Raw genomic sequence first — 19604 nt, forward strand, 5'->3', positions numbered from 1 at the left:
GCTATGTCACTTGTTGTGATGTTCTGACTGGCCTGTAGAGATGTGACAGACAAAACGTTCACCCAATCATACTCTGAGTATTTTTCAAAGCCTCTGCCTTTTCTCAAACCTTTCCTGTTGAAGCTTTCCCAGATGGACGTGTGAAACACATCCATCTGGCGTGTCAGGTTATGGAATCTATTTCCCAGCTAAAATTCATATGTCAATACTTTCAGTTAAGCTTCAGATAAAATAACTTCAACCCAAACCTTGATGAAAACATAGGAATATTTGTCAATTGCGGTCACATGTGGCCTGCTTGAGTCCAACTTCACCACTGAGAACTTATAAAAAGTAGCTTAATTTCTTTTATCAAATGCAGAACTAATCAGTGTAGGCCTGTGAGGCATCATCTAATGCTTTCTGATTATACTTGTCCAATCTGTTTTTGCAAATACAGACCCACATTCCTATCCTCAAAAAAAATACATCCAAAACTTGTTTTAACAGTCATATAATGAGCGTAGGTATCAATTTGATCCCACTGATGGATATCTCTTTTTTTTTCAACGAGACTTTGTAAATTATTCAGTGAAGAGATAATGAGCAGACATCCCACACAAGGCCATGAAAACAACTCGCTGAAGCCCGGCAGTCATCGGCACACAGCTGGTAATGAAACAGCATTACCCAAGTGGTGCAGAGAATCGCTGAGAAGTGGAGGAGTTGAAAAGGTTACACAGCCATGTATCATCATGGAACTGGATTTCTTATGTGTGGAAATAATCAGCCTAGTGTGAAACAACCACTGGAGGTAAAGGTTTAGTGGTAGCTGGTGTGTTCAAACAACCTCTGGCTTATTTAGCTTATTGTTCTTAAGACTTAGAGAAATTCAAGGAGTGTTTATAGATTGTGAATGAAAATGTCGAGAAGGGAACTGATCAGAAAGAAAAAAGAGAGACAGGGCGCTGAAGCAATTAGAGGAGACAGCATTTATCTGTTAAGGTGTACTTTGATTTTACCTCTGCTGTAGTGTTGATATATAATATTCATATAGTTTAGACTGCAAAATATGCTGCTTAAATGCATTGTGAAAGTTTTCTTTTGTATATGAGAGGCACACCCTTTATTAATCTTGGTTGTTTCACTAGGAATTTTTTTTAATCTCAACAATTTAAAAAATGTGTGAAACCACAGACACAAGAACAGCTTCACCCAATTTTTAACATTCTAATCTTCAGGGGATGAGACAGTTCGACCAGAGTGTTGGACTACACACCTGCTGTTTGTTGAAATTCACAGTGGAGATTCCATGTGCCTTACATGCCCATGCATGTGTTTATGGATGTCTGCTGTTTGCAGCCAGGTTCTCTTGCTAAAATTGAGCTTTGAATCGTCTATTGAATAGCCTTTATGAAAAGCATTTCATCACTCATAGTTAATGTGAGCTACTGAAAATTCTATAATGATAACCAACACAATTGAATAATTGACTTATTATATCAATGAATTTAACTTTTGTTAAACCTGATAATTTTAGAGTATTAGTAGATTTTTTTAACATAATTGGTTAAAAATGTATGATCTGCACAGTAACCTTCACCAAAGATTAGGTCATCAGATGCCATCCAGTTATACATTTTTGCAATGATGCAGAAAGGTGGAACACTAAATTCTGACACCAAAAGGTCTAAAAATTCCACCAGTGAGTTTCAAAATTTATTGTCATCCATGAATAAAGAAAAAAAGGCTTTCAGTCTATTCACTTACACTCTCATTATGCAGAACATTTGCACACTTCAGCCCAAGGGCCCGCTCTGATGCAAAACTGGAAGCTCAGCGGCACATTTTCATTTACATTTTAATAATCCATGATTCTGATTTCAAATGGATTAACAGTCAGATTTGTGTCTCACAAGATTAAAATTGTGCCTTTTTATCCAAAGGAAAAACAGTCCTGCATCCCAATAAGCCAAATGCACACGGAAACACAAAGAGACAAACGAGGCAGATTTTTCATTTTAATCATAAATCATTGGTTTACAAAACTGAAGATCATGTGACAATGATTCATTGACATTGTAACCTCCTGATTGGAAAATCTGAGACAAAAATAGAAGCTCTTGTCGGATCACTGAACAGATACTTGACAGGTTGACACATGTTTGAGTGTATGTGTGGGTGGATGGTTGGTCTATATTTGTATTTGCTGTGTCTATTTGTGTGAACATGTAGCCAGTCCACTGTCAGGTCAGGGCAGAGCTGCTGTTCGCCGTTTCTGTAGTGTTGCAGTAAACCATCTGTGGCCATGGTTGGTTACCATGCGTCGCTGCTATGACGATTCATGAAAGGGTTGCCACCTCTACATAGTTTATTCATTCATCTTTCGGTCTCCCTTTGTCACCGTGGCTGATCAGTGTCTTTGCAGCAGCTGTTTGCTTCTCTTGTTCTGCTCTCTGGGTATTTCCTTCTGTGGTTTTCATGGTGATCTGGTGTTAAGCACTCGGACAGTCTTGCGGCCATAGTGCCAGTAACTGTAGCCTGAAGCTGCTGTAGTCACCGCTGTAATGTACCTAAAATACAACACAAAATACAGCCATCTTATGATTAAAATTAAATTATATGACTTATCACATGGTTTGAATTGAACTTAAAGACAGTTTATTCCCAGTTTAAAGATAGACTTAGCTCCATTTACATTGCCGAGTCAAGACAGGATTGTTATGCCTCACCTTAAATGTAAATGTCATAAAGATGATTTCACTGTGAACTCAGTAGTTCACAGGAAAGAGCAGCATTGTTTGTGGGTTTATGTGAAGCCAGTGCTGTTTGCTGATGTTCCTGTGCTTCCACTACACTACAATGCTGTGTTAAATCACACATCTGGACACCACTGTTGTGCCCTGATTGGTTTCAATGTGAAAGTACCAAGTCAGAGTGATAACAGTTTTTCATTGCTGCGCAGTGACAGAATCTAAATGTAAAAAGGACTAATAAATTGGAATTTTTGTGACATTTGCATCCTCTGGTGGTCATATCAAGAAGCAATGCAATGAATTTCTTTTACAAAATAATTGAAAGTCTGACAAATTATTGTGGAATTAATTAACAAGTATGTAAACTATTTTTTGAACGAGAAATGAACAATTAAACTTAGATGGACATTACCTATGTTCTCTATGTGAATAATGAGAATGCTATGGTAGGACCTGTTCACTTCCTTGTCGTCTGTTCCAGATTTATATTGTGTAACTTGATTACGCTCTAGTTTCTTTACTATAACACGACTTCTTTCTTTTATCCTGACATGGTATTATCTTGGCTTTTGGACTAATTAATAATTATCTCATCTTATCTCAAACTCCTGTTTACTTGTAGGTAAAAAGTCATGCTGCAAACTGGTTATGGAGCATTACTGATTTGTCTTTCACCTTCAAGCCACCACTCTGCCAAGCATGTTTAAGAATAAATTAGCAATGCAAAAAACTATGACCAAATGTATTTAAAAAAAACAGTCGGTTATTGTATCCCAAGGTTTAACAGTCAGCAGTGTATGTATTAAAAATGTAGGTTACTGTGACACTGACATGTTTGTCATGAGTCTGATCTCTGCTCCAGCTCACTCAGTGTTGTAGACTAGAATGAGTCAGAGCACTTGAAACAGCAGTGATGTGCTAGACTTTGATGAAACAATGTGCTTTCAGTAACCCCTTTGCACAATCACAACTTGCTAGCTTTTACCACTTCACAAAGTTGTTGACAATGTTAAAGTCAAGTAGACGAGTTGAAATATAAATGATGTGTGGTTTACCATAAGCACTGCAGCAGAACACTGTCTGTATACTGGAAGACTGGAGCAGCCAGAGAGGCTGCCACCAGACAGAGCTGGATGGCTGTGTTCACCTGACAACAAAATAAACACAAAGTTAAAATTAAACATTATAAGAGCAGAAAACTGGTAACTGCTAACCCCAATGAATTCAGTTTGGATCGTTGTTCTGGGGGGACATGTTGAGCCTGTGACGACAATTTTGCAAGCTTCAAAGAGCAGAACACCAGTTTCTGGCAGCTGAAGAATCTCCTCATGCCAGCCACCACTTCCTCCAAGAATGTATCATAGAGAGTTAAATGTATCAGAATAATCCTGCTGAATCTGTGGTTGAGCCATAAAGGAACATTTGACAGTGAATTTTAATGTGTTTGTTTTTGCAAAACAGATTTCTGTATAAATACCACAGAGTTAAGTGTTCCAAAGATGATCAGAAATGGGGTATGAAACTACTGCAACATTAGCTGGGCAAACAAGTTTAAAAGAAATTGCTTTTAATTGCAACTTTACAAAACAGTGCATCTGCATGCACAGTTCAAATCAGTGAAATGTAATGATCAAGCAGAATTTGTATTATTCAAACATGTTTGCATTATTGTGTTTATTCAGTCTTGCATCACATGCATTAACTGCTCTTCAAATTTTCAAAGTTAGCACTTCAGTGTGAGGTTCAGTCACAGAAGGTTTGAAAATAAAAATAACACACACTTGCTTAATCCTCTTCTTAACAGCTTGTTTAGGGTGACAGAAGACAAACCAACAGTAGTAAGCAAGTTTTTAAAGCATATAGCTAAAAATATTCCACCCTTCAGGCCTCCCTGCCACATTACTCCCCCAAAACACATGAACATGCTGTCTTTCTCTTATGAGAGCTGTGTAAGAGGGTGTTGAGGAGAGGAGCACAGCTCATCTATAACCAAATTGGATCACTGTCCTGTAATAATGATGAATTTTGTTTTTTTCAAAGTTAGCCATTGTGCTTATTACTGCATATTTACATTGGCATGTATTGCCCATAAGCTGATTAATGTGCACCATCCTAACAATAAAGTTCATTAATAAATACACTTTCTGCAATCTAATGCAACTATCGTATTCACTTGTGTGACAAATATAGCATATTTTCTTGGTCAGAGCATTAAATTTATTGGTTGTTGTCAGAAGTTAAAGAGAATTTCAGCAAATATACTAACAATGTATCTTTTTATCGTTCCAATGGCTCAAATGAAGCTAAATCTTCATTTTAATGTACGAAATGTTCAAAGTTCTGCATGGAAACTAAGAGCAGGTGGGAGGTTTATGAGTGTGTGTCTCACCTTGCTGAAGAGTGTGGGCTTGAGCTGTGCTGTTGTGTAGCAGGGGTTAAAAAACTTACTAAGGGTTACCTGGTGGAAAGAGAGAGGGAGAGAGAGAGAGAGAGATTTCAAGTAAGTTAATGCAGTTTTTAAAGCAGATTACATTTGAGTTTTCTATTAATAAAACATGTTTTCAGATTTTTCTTCTTTAGAGTGAAATGTGTCTCACCGGTGGAGGTACAGTCTTGTATCTGACCCAGAAGACAGCAGCTATCAAACCAATATCTCTGGATATTACAAGAGCCGTCAGCAGAGCTGAGACAGGAAACACATCTTATAAGTGATGCTGTGTAATCATTGTTAGAACTGTTGCAAGAATCACAATAACATGACAATAACAGAGCTATTTAAAGGCTCTTTCACTGTTAAGGAGGGAGCACAAGCAACAAATAAGGAGAGACTAATACCTGGTATAAGTTCAGCATAGGTGAGGCTCAGATATAAAATACTGATGAGAATCTTGTCAGCCAAAGGGTCAAGAGCGCTGCCCAACGCAGACTTTTGAGTGGGCCATGTTCTGGCGATGAAGCCATCCAACTGAGTCAGGGAAGCAAAAAGGGAAGAAAAGGAATGAAGACTTTTAATAAATGTTTTTCAAAAAGCCTACAGAAGAAAATGGTACATGTTTCAGGTTTTTACAAGGGTGAAAGCATTGAAGTTCATGCCAACAATAGTTTCAGTTTCCTAAAGGTTGGGACAGAGTCCGTACAAAATGAAGCCTTTAAGCTGATGAATTTCACTTGAGAGAAACAAAGCTGCTTAGTATTATTTATACAGTACAAACAGTTTCCATCTAAGTTCTCTAAGCCCAAACTAATTACATCTTTAAGAAATGTGTTTTTGTATATAGGTGTAAAGTGTATTGCATTCACCCAATCAAATATTTTTTGGACCCTTTATCTTGTATTGTAGGATACCAATCTCATGATTACAACACCAGGATTGTATAATTTTGAGATCTGTAACTATCCCATAATTATGAGATCCTGAGCCAGCTTTGATGAAACAGGTTTAAGGTAACTGAAGATATCTGATCAATTTGTCAAACAGAGCACTTTGACTACTCATGTCTGAAGTTTTATTTGATTGTTCTTTTTAAATAAAATAAAATTAACTCTGAATGAGACCGGAGGAGATAGAGGAAGTTCATTATGTATCAGTGAGTAAGGGTGGATGCATCTGCACACAAAGCTGGAAAAACAAGAGTCAAAAACTTCCTTTATTCATCTGTCCGAACTCAACTAATCACCAATACTGATATATTAACGTACTTTAGACCTGAAGCCTCAGTCCTCAAACCTAAAAACTTTGAAGTTTAAGGAAAGAAGATGAATAAAGTAAACAACTTTGGCTGAAGTAGGTTTGGCCTAAAACTCTGCAAACTAATTTGTACACAGTGCCAATGTTTACAGTCAATATAATCTATATTGTCAGTTAATATGGGCATCAATTTCATATCTGCTGATACTGATAATTTCATTTTTAAGTTAAAATTTGCTGATACGAATATCATGCTGAGTATATATTAAGTTTATTTTACAGTGAACTTGCCAATAACACTACAGACAGTTGTCTCTGTGAAGAGACTGCTGTGGTCTTGAATAAAAAAGTTTCAACCAGCATTAGGTAAAACAGTGTGTAAACATCTATTTGTGACTGGCATGAAACTAATTTATCCTTGCTGCTCTGTTAATTAAAAACTATAAACTAGTCTTAGACAACATCTGTAACTATTTGCAGTGTGAATATACTTTTTGTCAAAGTAAGAGTTACTTTAATTGCTCTTGGAATTACTCTCTCAATATTCAAATTAATAAATGCAATATTATTTCTGGGCAGACTGAGGTTCCTGCTAGGACAACCACAATAGCATAAGGTGCATGAAGTCATAGTCATCATAATTAAGGTAACAGTAGTGCATACAGTAAACAACAGATGATTAATATGTTTTCAAGTCTTTCAGTGAAAACAAGAGAATGCATCTCTGATCTGATTTGTCTATAATACTGTGTTCCTGAATTGTTCTCATATTTCAATGAACAGCTAAATAAAGCACATAAACTACTTGTATACTGTGAATAACTGCATGGCAGATGTTCAAATGAGGCAAGTGTTGCACCTCTTAATATGTCTGCAATGAACCCTCTCTCTCTTTTGCACTTGTCCATGTGACTCTCTGTGCTTCAAACACCTCAGACTCAAAATTCTAGGGTAACATTTAACAATGCTGCCCTGTCTGATAGGGTGGCATTTTAACCCCTCCTGTGCCTGCAAAATTGTCATCCATGTTGACTCAGAATGGCTCATATTTATATCTGTGCCCGTTAATTACGAGGACTGATCTTGTAATTACAAGATAAAGAGTTCAACTTTTATTTTTTCTTGGTGAATACAATGTGTTCTGTACAAGTCTGAAGCTCAATGTATTAAAACCAGCGCCAAATATTTCAGTAAGTGTGTAGTACCAGGTCTGTGGCTCCAGCCAGTACAAAGAGAGCAAGGCTCAGGTGAAAGTGCTGCTCAATGATCAGGTGACCCAGGAATGGAGCCAGCACAATCCGACACACACAAAGAAAGTTGGGAATTGTCCATGGGTTTTCATACTGCAGAAAAAGAAGAGCAGGTCAGAGTCAGATAAATGTTGTATTTTGGCACCTAACTCGTACATCAGACCATATATACTACTATCCCAGCATTCTACACTCAACACAACACTGCCACATTCAGGTACAACATGTATGAGCATACTTGCTCTATTTTTCAACACTAGGTCTGGTTATGTATTGTTTCTGTATATAAGGATGCAAAGTGTGTTTCATGTGGAATTTCCCATATTTAAAACACTTAGAAAACTATTTATCACCCACTAGCGTTTTAAAAAATGACTGTTTTGATGTTCACAGCTAATATTTATTATCTATGTATTTGTATGTTTCAAAGTTCTGTGATTTTAGATATCAGCTAAACAGGATTGTCACACTAAAGAGGTAAACTTGTCTGTCCTGTTTTACATACCTTATGGTCTTAATAATGTATCTGTTTAATTTCTGAGCATATTGCTACTTTGCCCAAGTTATACAACTTCACACACTGATATTTCAGACTAAAATAAAACATCCTAAACATGCTGTTTGCTGTTTAATTCACTGAACAAACAAGTCTAAATGTAGCTCATCGGGACATTAAACGACTGGAAAATTATGTTAATAAATGTTTGATTCTATTTTGAAGCTTTGTATATTGTCGGTAGCGGTGCACACTTAACGGTTCTGCAGATAACAGATGTCACAGTAACGTGGACTTACCAGCTCTTTGAACTTGAACAGTCCGTGTCCCGGTACCGGACTGGCTTCATTCCGGTCCCCCGCAGGTTTACCTCTCGGTGTCTCATTGCTCTCTCCGCTACACAGACCACGGGCTTTAGGTGACAGCAAGGACCGGAAACTGGCCACCGACCTCTCATGACCTCCTCTGTGTATGGAGACTACAGTTCCTTGCGCGTGCCAGGGTGTCGCTTTAACCTGCTGTAGGATTCCACTCCAGCACGAGAACCTACTGTCCGTCACTTTGAGCCCAAGTAGCCACGAGCCGCTAACCGGAAACCGTTTCACCTTTGAATACGCTTTGACAGGTGTATGTCTGTGCCGCCATGACGCAGGCTCGAGCCAACACACACCCGCACACCGCGCGGACGTCACACCGCGAGCATTAGCTGCGTAGCGGCACAACGGCGCGGAAATCATCCGAAAAGACATCAACATCATCTTCCAAAGCTTCGTTACCGACCTGCTGGTCTCGAGCTGTCCGACCACATTTTCATCATGAAGTTTCAGATTCCGACGGTCAGAGCCGCCTATAACTCAGCCCAAACCAGCAGGCTGCCATGTTGCCGTAAAGTGAAACCGCATTTGATGTCGTAAAATTGGGAATAGCATTTCGTTAACGAGGCTTTTGTTTTGAAAGATTACCTTGAGGTCCATGCACGCATTCCCCCTCAGCACGTGTAAAAAACTTGTAAGTCTTTAAAACAGTTTCTGTGTAACCCCCCCGCCCCCGCCTAAAAAAAGCTTTTAAGACAGTTAAGCTGCTAAACTGTATTTTTTTCCCTCAAGGACACTAGTTATTTATCAAGAGGGAAACTATTGCATGCATGTACTGTACATTGACGTATTGTGGTTATTACATAGAAAATAGTATATTAAACCCTGTCACCGTTTGTATAAATAGTCGCATAGTACTGAACGTTATAATAAACCTTTTTATACACATAATCTTTTGTGTAATAGCAAATAAAAAGTGCATAGCACTTAATAAGAATCAGTGGGGGAGGGGTAAGAGGTGAGAAAAAGACATCTGAGAAAGTATGAGGACTAAAATGGGAACGAAATAATATTGCTTTAACCGTATACTAACTTTAGACCAGATGAGAAGAGTTGATGCAAATCCTGAATTCAGTTCCTTAGGTATTTTGATGACAGTGGATCATCAGCTTAGTAAATTCATTTTTCAAGGTTCTATGTGTTAAAATGGCTGAAGAGTTGTTCTTTCATTAGATAGGATGTTTTTATAAAATGATCAAAATTGTTGAATAAAGACAGTATTTGTGGATTAATGTGAATATGATAAACCTTTATGTGGCAGCATAGTGTCATTGCTGTTGTTACTGGAAGCAGATTTCCCATGTAGCACAATGTTTACCAAGTAACACCTTAAAACATTACATTGTATCACCATTCAACATTACACAAACAAGCAAATACAAACGCAACTTCATTTACAGAAAAACAGTGAGGTCTAAAATGTAATTTTTTTTTAACTAGTTTTCATTGTTTCATGTTGTCAACAAAGTATATACAACCCTTAAATACAATAGTCAAAAATAGAAAAATATAATCACCCTTGTATTTTCTATATAAATAATTTTCTTCTGCTTTATCACAGACCAGCCTAACTTGGTTTGTATTTCAAACTCAAAGTACTGAAACTCAAAATTGCTTATGTGTGGGTGAGTGGGTCAGGTGGGGGTGGCACTGAAGTCTTTTTAGCAGGAAATTTGTGCTCATTCAGGAAACTTGTGGTTGCTCTCAGAGAGGTTTTAGTTGTGAGACCACCTGTTCAGTCTCTCTCAGTGGTTGTGACTCTCATGGACAGTTCGAAAGGTTACTAAGCTGTCTGCTGGTAGGATAAAAATGGTCTTAAAAATGGGTTAGCCATTGTTTTTTTTCCCTATTTCTCCACAAAGAGAGACCTTGTTCAACTACAATACTGACCTTGAGTAAGGTCTACTGGTCTGCTGCAGTTGTTTGATCAGACAGTCTGCAGCTGGTAGAGTTTGGCCCCTTTCTTCAGCAGGAAACCCTGTTCATTAAGGGAACTCACCAAACCCTCAAAATCCATCACCTGAAAAGAATCAGCCAAGAGATGCATAAATTATTCATTGTGACAATGATTGTCTGTTAAGCTTGGACTTAATCCTGAATTACTTAGAGGGCTTGTTTTGGGAGGAGACATGTTACTACAGAGACATTTCACATTATTTTGATGACTTTATTTACATAATTCCATCTTTTTTTATTTCCTGTGTTTCCTTAGTAGGTCCCTTTTTCCGTGATTTAAAGTTTATGAAGTTTTTTCATATTAAATTTTCCATAATACTTGATTTTTCTTTGGTGATGTTATCCTGTAACATTTAATAATGTAGTGTCTTCTTTAGCATTACTTTATTATTAATGTAGCACAGTATTTTTAATGCCATTCTATGCGATAAAAAAATCCTTATTGTTGACACCTGCCGCTAACGTAGGTGCTGTCAGTGCATCCACATGCTTTTACCTTGATGTTCAGTCTTTCTGCTACAGATCGAATCATCTGAAGGTCAAACTGCCTCTGATTGGTCCTCTGTGCATGTAAATGCAGTGCGTTGATGAGTCTTTTTCCAGCACCACGTTGACTCATGCCTGACCCGAGGTGAGAGCGCTCAAAGTCCAGATTGCCGAGACCATCTGAGTATGTATCAGCAAGACTGCAAAACAAAATCACATATGGAGTGAAGACAGAATGTAACATCTCAACACAGGAACTGCATAACAATGATATTTAATGATTTTATAGGTTCTATTAGTTCTTTTATTCTAACATTATAATGCAAATATATATCAAGACCTTTGATATCTTTTGCAGGCCTATATCATACTAAACTGACAAATTTTGCTGACTTCAGACAAAGCAAGGCCTCTTAATTCATCTGTATCTAAATTTCTTCTCCCTAAAGTTCATCTTTCAAAAGGAAACACTAACACGAAAGACATCAGTTGATGGATCAATCAATTAATAAGTCAATGTTGAACTGATTCCATTTTTTAAAAATCATAGTTTTCCTTGTTCATGTTTCTAAAATGAAAGGATCACCTATTTTCCTGTTAAATAGTAAATTTAGAGAGGTCCTCATACAAGCCCTGCTGGGTCTCATACCTCCCTGGAACTAATCTAAGCATTTCTAATTGTTGTTTTTACTATAAATACATCCTGTATGTGAGCAAATTAATTAAATTGAAATAAAATACAAATACTGTCTTTAGAGAGCATATTTGACTCCCATAGTGTCACCTGTGTTTCATGATCTCCACCACATCCTCAGCATCAGTCTTGGTGGCGGTCTCTCTCAGCTCCAGTCTTGCTCTTGCCTGAACAAAAGCATATGGCAAACAAAGTCCAACACATTAGTACAATTTTTAAGGACAGCTCTAAAGTAATGGTTCATTTGACTCAAACATAAAAGAGCAGACAGAAATCACACGTTGATGATAACACACCAAACATAAAGAAACGTACCTCAGTCAGTCTAATCAGAGATTCAAGCTGTCTTGTGGTGATGGGCGTAGCATCAGCAGTGTGAGACTGAGCTCTCAGTGATAGGTAGAAGTCCTGAAGTACCTGTGCGGCCTCAGGACACAGTGTGGGATGCACATATTGTCGAGCGTAGCTGACATACTTCCTCAGCAGACATGCTGGAACTGGGTCTACACTTTCACCCACAGGGACCTTAGTGTTCACAAAACACACACAAAAGCTGTATGAATAGAAATAACTTTTGACAGATGCCATTGTTCTGCTACTTTGGAGAATGCTCCACCTGCAAACGCTCAGACAGCGGCATATCTGAATGTTCCAGCAGGACAGATGGTTCTGATTCACTGTTTGTTCTGGTAACTATGGTGCTGCTGGTTCGGCCTTTTCCTGCCCTGTTAGCCATGACGTGCTCAGACAGGCGGCGATCATGTGATTCATCGGGGATATCAAGGAGAAGGAAGACAACGTCGAATCGAGAGAGAAGAGCTGAACCCATTCTGCAGGTAAGAATACAAAAAGGCAAATTAAGCTTGTATTTCTTGTATGTTTACACCAACAGCTGCCTAAAACAAAAGTTACTTTGTTGAGCTGACTTACTTCAGATTTTCAGAAACTGTCTTGCCTCTGTTGTAATGTCCTCCAACAGGATTTGCAGCAGCCACAACTGATGCTCTGGCAGGGAGAGAGGAAACTATTCCCGCCTTTGCGAGACTCACAGACTGCTGCTCCATGGCTTCTAGCAGAGCCTGCTGCTGGCTGCCCAACTTGTCAAACTCATCAATGCAGCACAGACCTAAGGAGTAAAGACAGAGAAGAGAATGTTGACAGGAAAAGTAAACAAATAGAAAATCAGAGGGGGAGAGGTGGGGGGAAATAAAGAAAGTGAGCAGCTCCAACAGGCAGTGTGAACATAAAGTTACACTGTGTTGAGGATACGGATCTAAAACTATGTTCAACTATCAGGTTTTACTTGAAATGAATGTGATAGTATTTTACAGTTGAGCCAAAATACTAGCACCATCTCAGGTGTTTTTCTAATGTTATTTAATACTTTAGTATTTTATTTGGAGAAAGGAAGGACACTTATAACTAGAATTCCTGTAAAACACAGAGAATGCATCATGTATACACAAACTTTCCACTATCTTATTTACCCTGATCAGCAAGCACCAAAGCCCCACCCTCAAGGGCATAATCTCCTGTTCCTGCGTCTCGGGATAAAGTCACTGTTAGTCCTAGAAATAAAATGCAAACATAGAATATTTAAAACCCTAAATTGATTATAATAAAAAGAATCCCCCAACAGCACCTTCAGGAAAATAAGGATATGCACTACTTCAAGATAACGTACCAGTGGTGCTTGTGCTATTGCCACAAACATAGATTCCTCTAGGAGCCACATTACACACTGCCTATGCACACAGAAAATATGAACATTTGGGTTACAAGTTTCTACATTAAGTCTGCTTCTAAGTGCAATATATCACAGTTTTACAGAGAAGAATACATTCAAACTCAAGCTAATGACTAATAAATGGTATCTACCAAATATCCATTTAAAGTTTTCAGTATGTTTATTTCTTTCTTTTACCTGTAACATCTGACTCTTTCCCAGTCCGGGGTCTCCCACCATCAGAATGTGTGGGTCTCCTCTGACTGGGACGCTGTTTACGCCTGTGTGTTTCCGTCTGCCTCCAAACAATGCCAAGGCCAGGGCAGCTTTCACCAGCTGGGATTACACAAGCATACAGGTTGTTAGATGTAAATTTTGGAATATGTTTCACCACTTCAAAAAACATATCCTGTTTAAAAGATACGTACAACACCACTGTATTCTAACAAATCAAAAATACCTATACTTTTTTAACCTGTAATAAGAAAACATATGTGGTTAGTAGCTTATTACATTTACCCATGTTTCCGCAGTATAAGTTATAGTTCATTTAGATTGCATCTTACATATAATAAGAACCTGGATGGAGATTCATATTATCTTGTTTTTCCAAGCATATAAGTGAAAGATCATATTTTTATTTTCATTTTTTTAAAGATTTATTTTTGGGCTTTTCGTGCCTTTATTAGAGACAGAAGGACAGTGGATAGATTCAGAAACAGGGAAGAGAGTGGGGAGAGACATGCAGGGAATGGTGCCACAGGCCAGATTCGAACCCGGGCTTCCTGTGTACATGGTGCACGCCCTAACCAATCGACTACCGGCGCACCCCTGAAAGATCATATTTTAAAGTTAAAAAATGAAGCAGTAAACTCACCAGGTGGCCGTAGATGGCAGGGCACAAAGAGCTGAAAGAGTTAAAAGGATCAGAATGTTTAATAGCTTTGTATGAGTTGACAGCAAAGGACTTAAACTGTGCTAAAAGGGCTAAATGTATGCAGCCAGAGCAGCAGTTCTATGACACTGTGATTTTTATTGCATATCACAAAACAAAACCACTTGATAAATGACAAGAGCTGAGGAAAGAAATTAAAGTTTTTCTTTAGGTGTTCCTAGAGGCTATTCAGTTAGTTAAATGAAAGATCTTACATCTCAACAGTGATCATTTGCAGGCTAATCTCTACATTCGTGGAATGAAAGCTTCTTTCAACTGTTTAATTTTTCTTCACAGTCAGTAGTGCAACCTCCAAAAGAATAATGTATGTTTTAACAAAACAAACAGGTTAATCAAAAATCTGTCTCATGTGGGCCTGTGATTTAAATGTGTAATATTAAACATTTCTCTGGAGTTAAATCTATCAGCCTCTTAAAACAGTAGACAAGTTATTCTAAAGGTGGTAAATTTCTTACTGCACTATGAGTCTCAACAGCTCAGGCTGTGACTGGATCTCCTGGATGGCATACAGCTCTTTCAGAGTGAACTCCTCCCCTCCAGAACGATCCTCATGTGACCCCCCTGACACCTGACCAGACTTTGACTGCTGGCCTACAGATAAAGAGGAAATATCTCCTTTACTTATCAAATTATGATATATACAATAGTAGCTGCTTTACAAATTAAGTATAAGCATATAAACAAACTTCTCATAACCTTTAGTATTGCTGACTGAAGTGGCATCAAGGTAGAGGAGGAACATACACTGATCCTTGTTTCTCTGAGTAGTACCTGCAAGTTAACCGGATATAATTAATATTTTCACACACAAACACAACAGCCAGTGAAAGGTAAAAGTTGTCTCCAAACTAACCCTCCACCCACTCTGGGATGTTTGTGTATATGCTTCAGTGTGTTTGTACCGTCGTTGGTAACTCTAACTATCCCAGTTACTGTAACTGTGTCTCCAGGAACGCAGCTGTCACAGAGGTCAGAGTTCAGGTGACACTCCACAGTGCGTGGGATCCGTCCAGTCTCCCTCTGCTCCCCACCCACCAACTCCTGAACCCTGATTTAGGCAAAAAATATAAATATAACAGAGTACTCAGGTAGGAAATAAACTGTAACTTAAATCTCTATAATCTTAAATCTAAATCTAGCTCAAGTGACCTTATCACACTGTATCTTTCTCCCCTGCTCTCTTATCTTATCCCTGTTTCTGACCCCATTCCCCTGTCCTTGTCTCTAAATAAAGGCAAAAGAAGCCCAAAATATATCTTTAAAAAAGTTTGTTTAAGCCATCACTGTTTATCCCCATTGTCAACTCCATCAGACACTAATGATGGTTTTGTTTATTAAAAAAAAAAGAATTATCCTCTTTTCATCTTATTCCACTTAAAATACTAGTTATATATGCAGCTAATTTATTTGGAGATTAGTTTAATAGGGTTGATACTGAGTTAGAAAAACAAAAATTCAGATAAGTGAAATAAATAAGTGAAAATAATGCATTTTATTACTAGATATCATTATTGAACTTAAGTAATAGATAACTGAAAATGTGTCATTTATCTTGAATTAATAAATAAAATAGATACATATTAGAGTGTCTGACAGACTTGGCAAAAATGTGGATATGATGGGCAAAAAACAGAAGTACAAAGTCAAGTTTGAATGTTTTTTTGTCCTTTTCCTGAAGAATTAGTGATATTTATATTGTGTTTTCTCTCTTGTGCACATCCAAAAGAAATACACAGACAAAATAAAGGTTAATATTAAATGTGACATTTCGAGCCTACTGTATAAGTGTGGGAAACAAATTGATTGATGTGACTTTCAATGGGTAATTTCCGAGATCAAAATTTCCCCTTTTGAAGGTTTTCTGGGGGAATTATTTTTCTACGCAAGACGTAAAAGAGCCACACGTTGAGTATTACTGCTCATTAGTGACAAACACAGTTCCTACACACTTTAAGGAATTAGATTAAAAATGATTTAAAAAATTTTAAAACCCGAGGTGAGAAAAATTAATACCAGTGCAGCAAGGTGAGAGGCACATGAGATTTTTCTGTACGCTAGAGAAGCTGAATTCTCCAATTTAATGTACTGTATCTGAAAAGTCAATTGACTTGAGACATTTTTGGGTCATAAAAACCCAAATTTGATTATTTCTGGCATATTTAATGCCTCTTTTCGATCAATATAAGCTACAATAATCATAACATACGCAACAAGCATATACGCAAAAAAATATGAATGAATGTTCCAGAAAAGAAGATTGGATAAAGGTACGTCTTAGTCAAAGTGCCTTCTAAGATGAGTAAAAATAAGACTTTTTTAATGCCCTTGAATTTTAAAAGTCCAATTTAGGAGATTTTAAGACTTCAGAAATAATGACAGTTATAGTATATTAACTATGAAATCAAAGCACACCATGTGAAACAAATTATGGATGGCTCCATTTTTTTTAAAACATCTTTATCTTCTTTTTGAACAATATTTGTATGCCAAAATGTAAGCAATAATGATAAACATGAATATCTCTCAAAGCTCTACAATTATTAAATCATCAGTTTATTATTCTGAAAAATTATGCAGTATTTCATTTGTTAATTTTCATTTGACTGAAAACTCCAACCTAAAATTGTGATATGGGTTTAAGCCTCACCATTGTTTTCACAACAGAAAATTAATTTTGAAACATAATTACATGCCAAACTTACTTTATGATCTGCCAGTCAACAGTCTGAGTGAGGGGAGAACTCCTGCAGGGGGCGAAGGAGCGACTGCGACAGTCAGGCTTGATACACTAGACAATAATGGAAAAGTAAATTCAATGTAAATCTGCAAATTAATGTTGTGTTATTAAAAATTGTATGAGTGTGAAATTGTAAGTCATATTACCAAATCAACTTGTTGAAATACTACAGAACATAAAAGATGCTGGAAGAACAGGTGAGTTTGAGTGTGTACCTTGGTAGGTGCAGCATATTTCCCATGCTGCAGTGGCAGACAGAGTGTCTGTGAGCAGCTCTGGCACCTAAAGGCCATCCTTGTACACAAAGGTCTGATGTTGCTCACTCTGACCACTGTTCCCTTCACACACACAAGTCGTCCAAACACACTGGCACGCAGCATTCGCAGAGGAGTCAGCGGTTCATAGTTATACAGCCTGTGGAGGATTTACACAAATACAGTCAGCTTCATTTCCTGCAGCTGTTGTACATACGGTGGTTCACTGTGAGCTGTACCTCGCACTGATGTGAGGGATGTTGATGATTGGGGTAGCAACAGGAAGTTCTTCCCCTTCCAGCTCAGCAGCTTGTTTCTCCAAATCTACAGTCAAAACCTGAAACACAAATATACAAAATCATTCTGGTGTTTTATCTGCTGTAGAGCAGGGCCCTGTTTTGTCTTATCACAGACCATGTAGACTTCATTTACACATTTAGAAAAATACTATTTATCAAGGATATTGTAAAAATGACAAGACAATAATTAATAAAAAAAAGAAATCTTATATATCATTAAAAGGCGCAGTTGCAGCAGAAGCAGTGAAATCAACAGAACTGACCCTATCCTTAACTACAGGAGTCTTTAATTGTAGATATGAAAGTATATGCATCATCAGATACCATAATTTAGGAGCCCCAAAATCTCCTTGTTTACCAGAAATAAGTTCTGCTCCTCCTATCCAAATTTTAGACTATACAGTTCCACTCTGGACTTATTGATCACACAAGCATGTACACCTTTTTAGACCAGCAAGGATGGAAAATGTTGGTAGTATCACAAGGCCAAAACTCTTAATAAAGCAGTTTGACATAAAAAAAATCTGTCTTTCAAAAGCTTTTCAGTGAACAAAACAGAGAGATTCAGCAATCCCATTACAACTATTGATAAGTGCCAAATAAGACAGAAAAAAGTTCAATGGCAACTTTTATCTGTATGAGCTTTTTAGTGTGTCAACATTCAAGTTTCGGGAGGAGAACCTATGATGAATGATAACGATACAATTGGAGCATCCCAGCTTGCAGATGGCAGCCAATTACAAATGTGTGTACCTGATGAATAGCCAGTCCCAAACAGTTGAGCATCACTTCTGGCTGTTCTTTCAGCTCTGTAGCCAAATCAGGAATAGCTTTTCGCACCACTTTGTCTCCAGTCAGGTCTGCATAGTCCACTAAAACGCTTCCCTGACGCTCAATCTCATCCTAAGCACAAACACACACATCATAATAGAAAAGACTGCATTAAAAGATGAAAATCATATTTTATGAAAAAGAAATCTACAACAAGCAGGCCAACTGACCTTGTCATACAACTGAATCTTGGAAGTGAAATATTTTTCAAAAACTTTGACCTTTTCCACACTAGGTGAGCTCTCAATGAAGCCTGTAAGGGGAAAACAGGAATACACTTTAAAACACAAAAAACACATAACTTTGACTATTCACTTCTTATAATATATGTCAGCAACAGAGGTAGAACGATTATCAGCCTGGCTGATTATTGACATAGATATTTGGCATTTGGCAATCATGGATAATGGATAACATTAGTTATCAAAAAGTGTTTGTCTTTGGACCCCTTGTCAACAGTATACCTTTTTCATGAGAAAAAGAGCCACAGACACACAGAAGTACCTTCTGTGAAGTAGAGCATCCATCCTTTGTATGGACACAGTCGATCCAGAGTAGTCTGCAGAGGGACTGAGGAGGGAGTCAGCATAATAACTTATGTTTGCATGTTCAATTTCATTTCATGTGTTATTTCACTTGTACTTCAAGGAAAGATCATGACCTAAAAAGTGTTTATTTTTCTACAAATCAGACAACACTTTTAAGTTCGTTAAACTTAATCTAACAGGATGGACAAAATAGAAAAGAAAGTGGAACTCACCTCTTTGACTTCCTGATCCTCCTCCTCCCCCAGAAACACTTCCTCCACCTCCTCTTCCCCTCCATCCTCCTCCTCCTCCTCTCCATCCTCCTCCTCCTCTCCATCCTCCACCTCCTCTCCATCCTCCTCCTCCTCCTCCTCTCCATCCTCCTCCACCACCACCACCTCCTCCTCTCCATCCACTGCGCCCTCTCCATCTGCCACCTCCTCCTCCTCCTCCTCTGCCACCTCCTCCTCCTCCTCCTCCTCTGCTCCCTCCTCTCCCTGAGCCTCTCCCAGATTCTTCACTCATAACTTTCTTGGGACAAAGCAAAAGCAGAACATGAAAGTGTTAGAAATACACAAAAGTAAAACAGGTATCTT

General features: G+C 37.9%; 2 protein-coding genes across 2 annotated transcripts; both read right to left on the reverse strand.

Moving 5' to 3' along the window:
• Window positions 1–1986: 1986 nt before the first annotated feature.
• Window positions 1987–9071, reverse strand: crls1 (cardiolipin synthase 1). Its single transcript, XM_041788815.1, has 7 exons — window positions 8469–9071; window positions 7629–7766; window positions 5571–5700; window positions 5333–5418; window positions 5125–5193; window positions 3791–3882; window positions 1987–2552 (listed from the first exon to the last, which is right to left on the reverse strand). Exons 1-7 carry the CDS (start codon window positions 8925–8927, stop codon window positions 2459–2461), a joined length of 1068 nt encoding a protein of 355 aa, XP_041644749.1. The 5' UTR covers window positions 8928–9071; the 3' UTR covers window positions 1987–2458.
• A 735-nt stretch (window positions 9072–9806) lies between these two features.
• Window positions 9807–19257, reverse strand: mcm8 (minichromosome maintenance 8 homologous recombination repair factor). Its single transcript, XM_041789647.1, has 20 exons — window positions 19242–19257; window positions 18986–19051; window positions 18652–18734; window positions 18404–18553; window positions 17591–17688; window positions 17313–17511; window positions 17063–17148; window positions 15263–15408; window positions 15057–15131; window positions 14816–14951; window positions 14283–14313; window positions 13604–13741; window positions 13364–13424; window positions 13167–13247; window positions 12610–12805; window positions 12296–12509; window positions 11995–12204; window positions 11770–11846; window positions 10996–11185; window positions 9807–10563 (listed from the first exon to the last, which is right to left on the reverse strand). Exons 2-20 carry the CDS (start codon window positions 19002–19004, stop codon window positions 10471–10473), a joined length of 2283 nt encoding a protein of 760 aa, XP_041645581.1. The 5' UTR covers window positions 19005–19051; window positions 19242–19257; the 3' UTR covers window positions 9807–10470.
• Between the last annotated feature and the right edge of the window lie 347 nt (window positions 19258–19604).

This window comes from Cheilinus undulatus, linkage group 6, assembly GCF_018320785.1.
Source record: "Cheilinus undulatus linkage group 6, ASM1832078v1, whole genome shotgun sequence".
NCBI classification, from domain to species: Eukaryota; Metazoa; Chordata; class Actinopteri; order Labriformes; family Labridae; genus Cheilinus; species Cheilinus undulatus.

Excerpts from the sequence above, each read along its gene's own strand:
- crls1 (XM_041788815.1), bottom strand. The coding sequence starts at position 8,927 with ATGATGTTGATGTCTTTTCGGATGATTTCCGCGCCGTTGTGCCGCTAC. Across the intron at positions 5,419-5,570 it reads CTATGCTGAACTTATACCAG|CTCTGCTGACGGCTCTTGTA; the intron begins GTATTAGTCTCT and ends TTCCTGTCTCAG. Across the intron at positions 5,194-5,332 it reads ACAAGACTGTACCTCCACCG|GTAACCCTTAGTAAGTTTTT; the intron begins GTGAGACACATT and ends TCTTTCCACCAG.
- mcm8 (XM_041789647.1), bottom strand. Across the intron at positions 14,314-14,815 it reads CTGTTGAGACTCATAGTGCA|CTCTTTGTGCCCTGCCATCT; the intron begins GTAAGAAATTTA and ends TAACTCTTTCAG. Across the intron at positions 12,205-12,295 it reads CGCTGTCTGAGCGTTTGCAG|GTCCCTGTGGGTGAAAGTGT; the intron begins GTGGAGCATTCT and ends GTGAACACTAAG.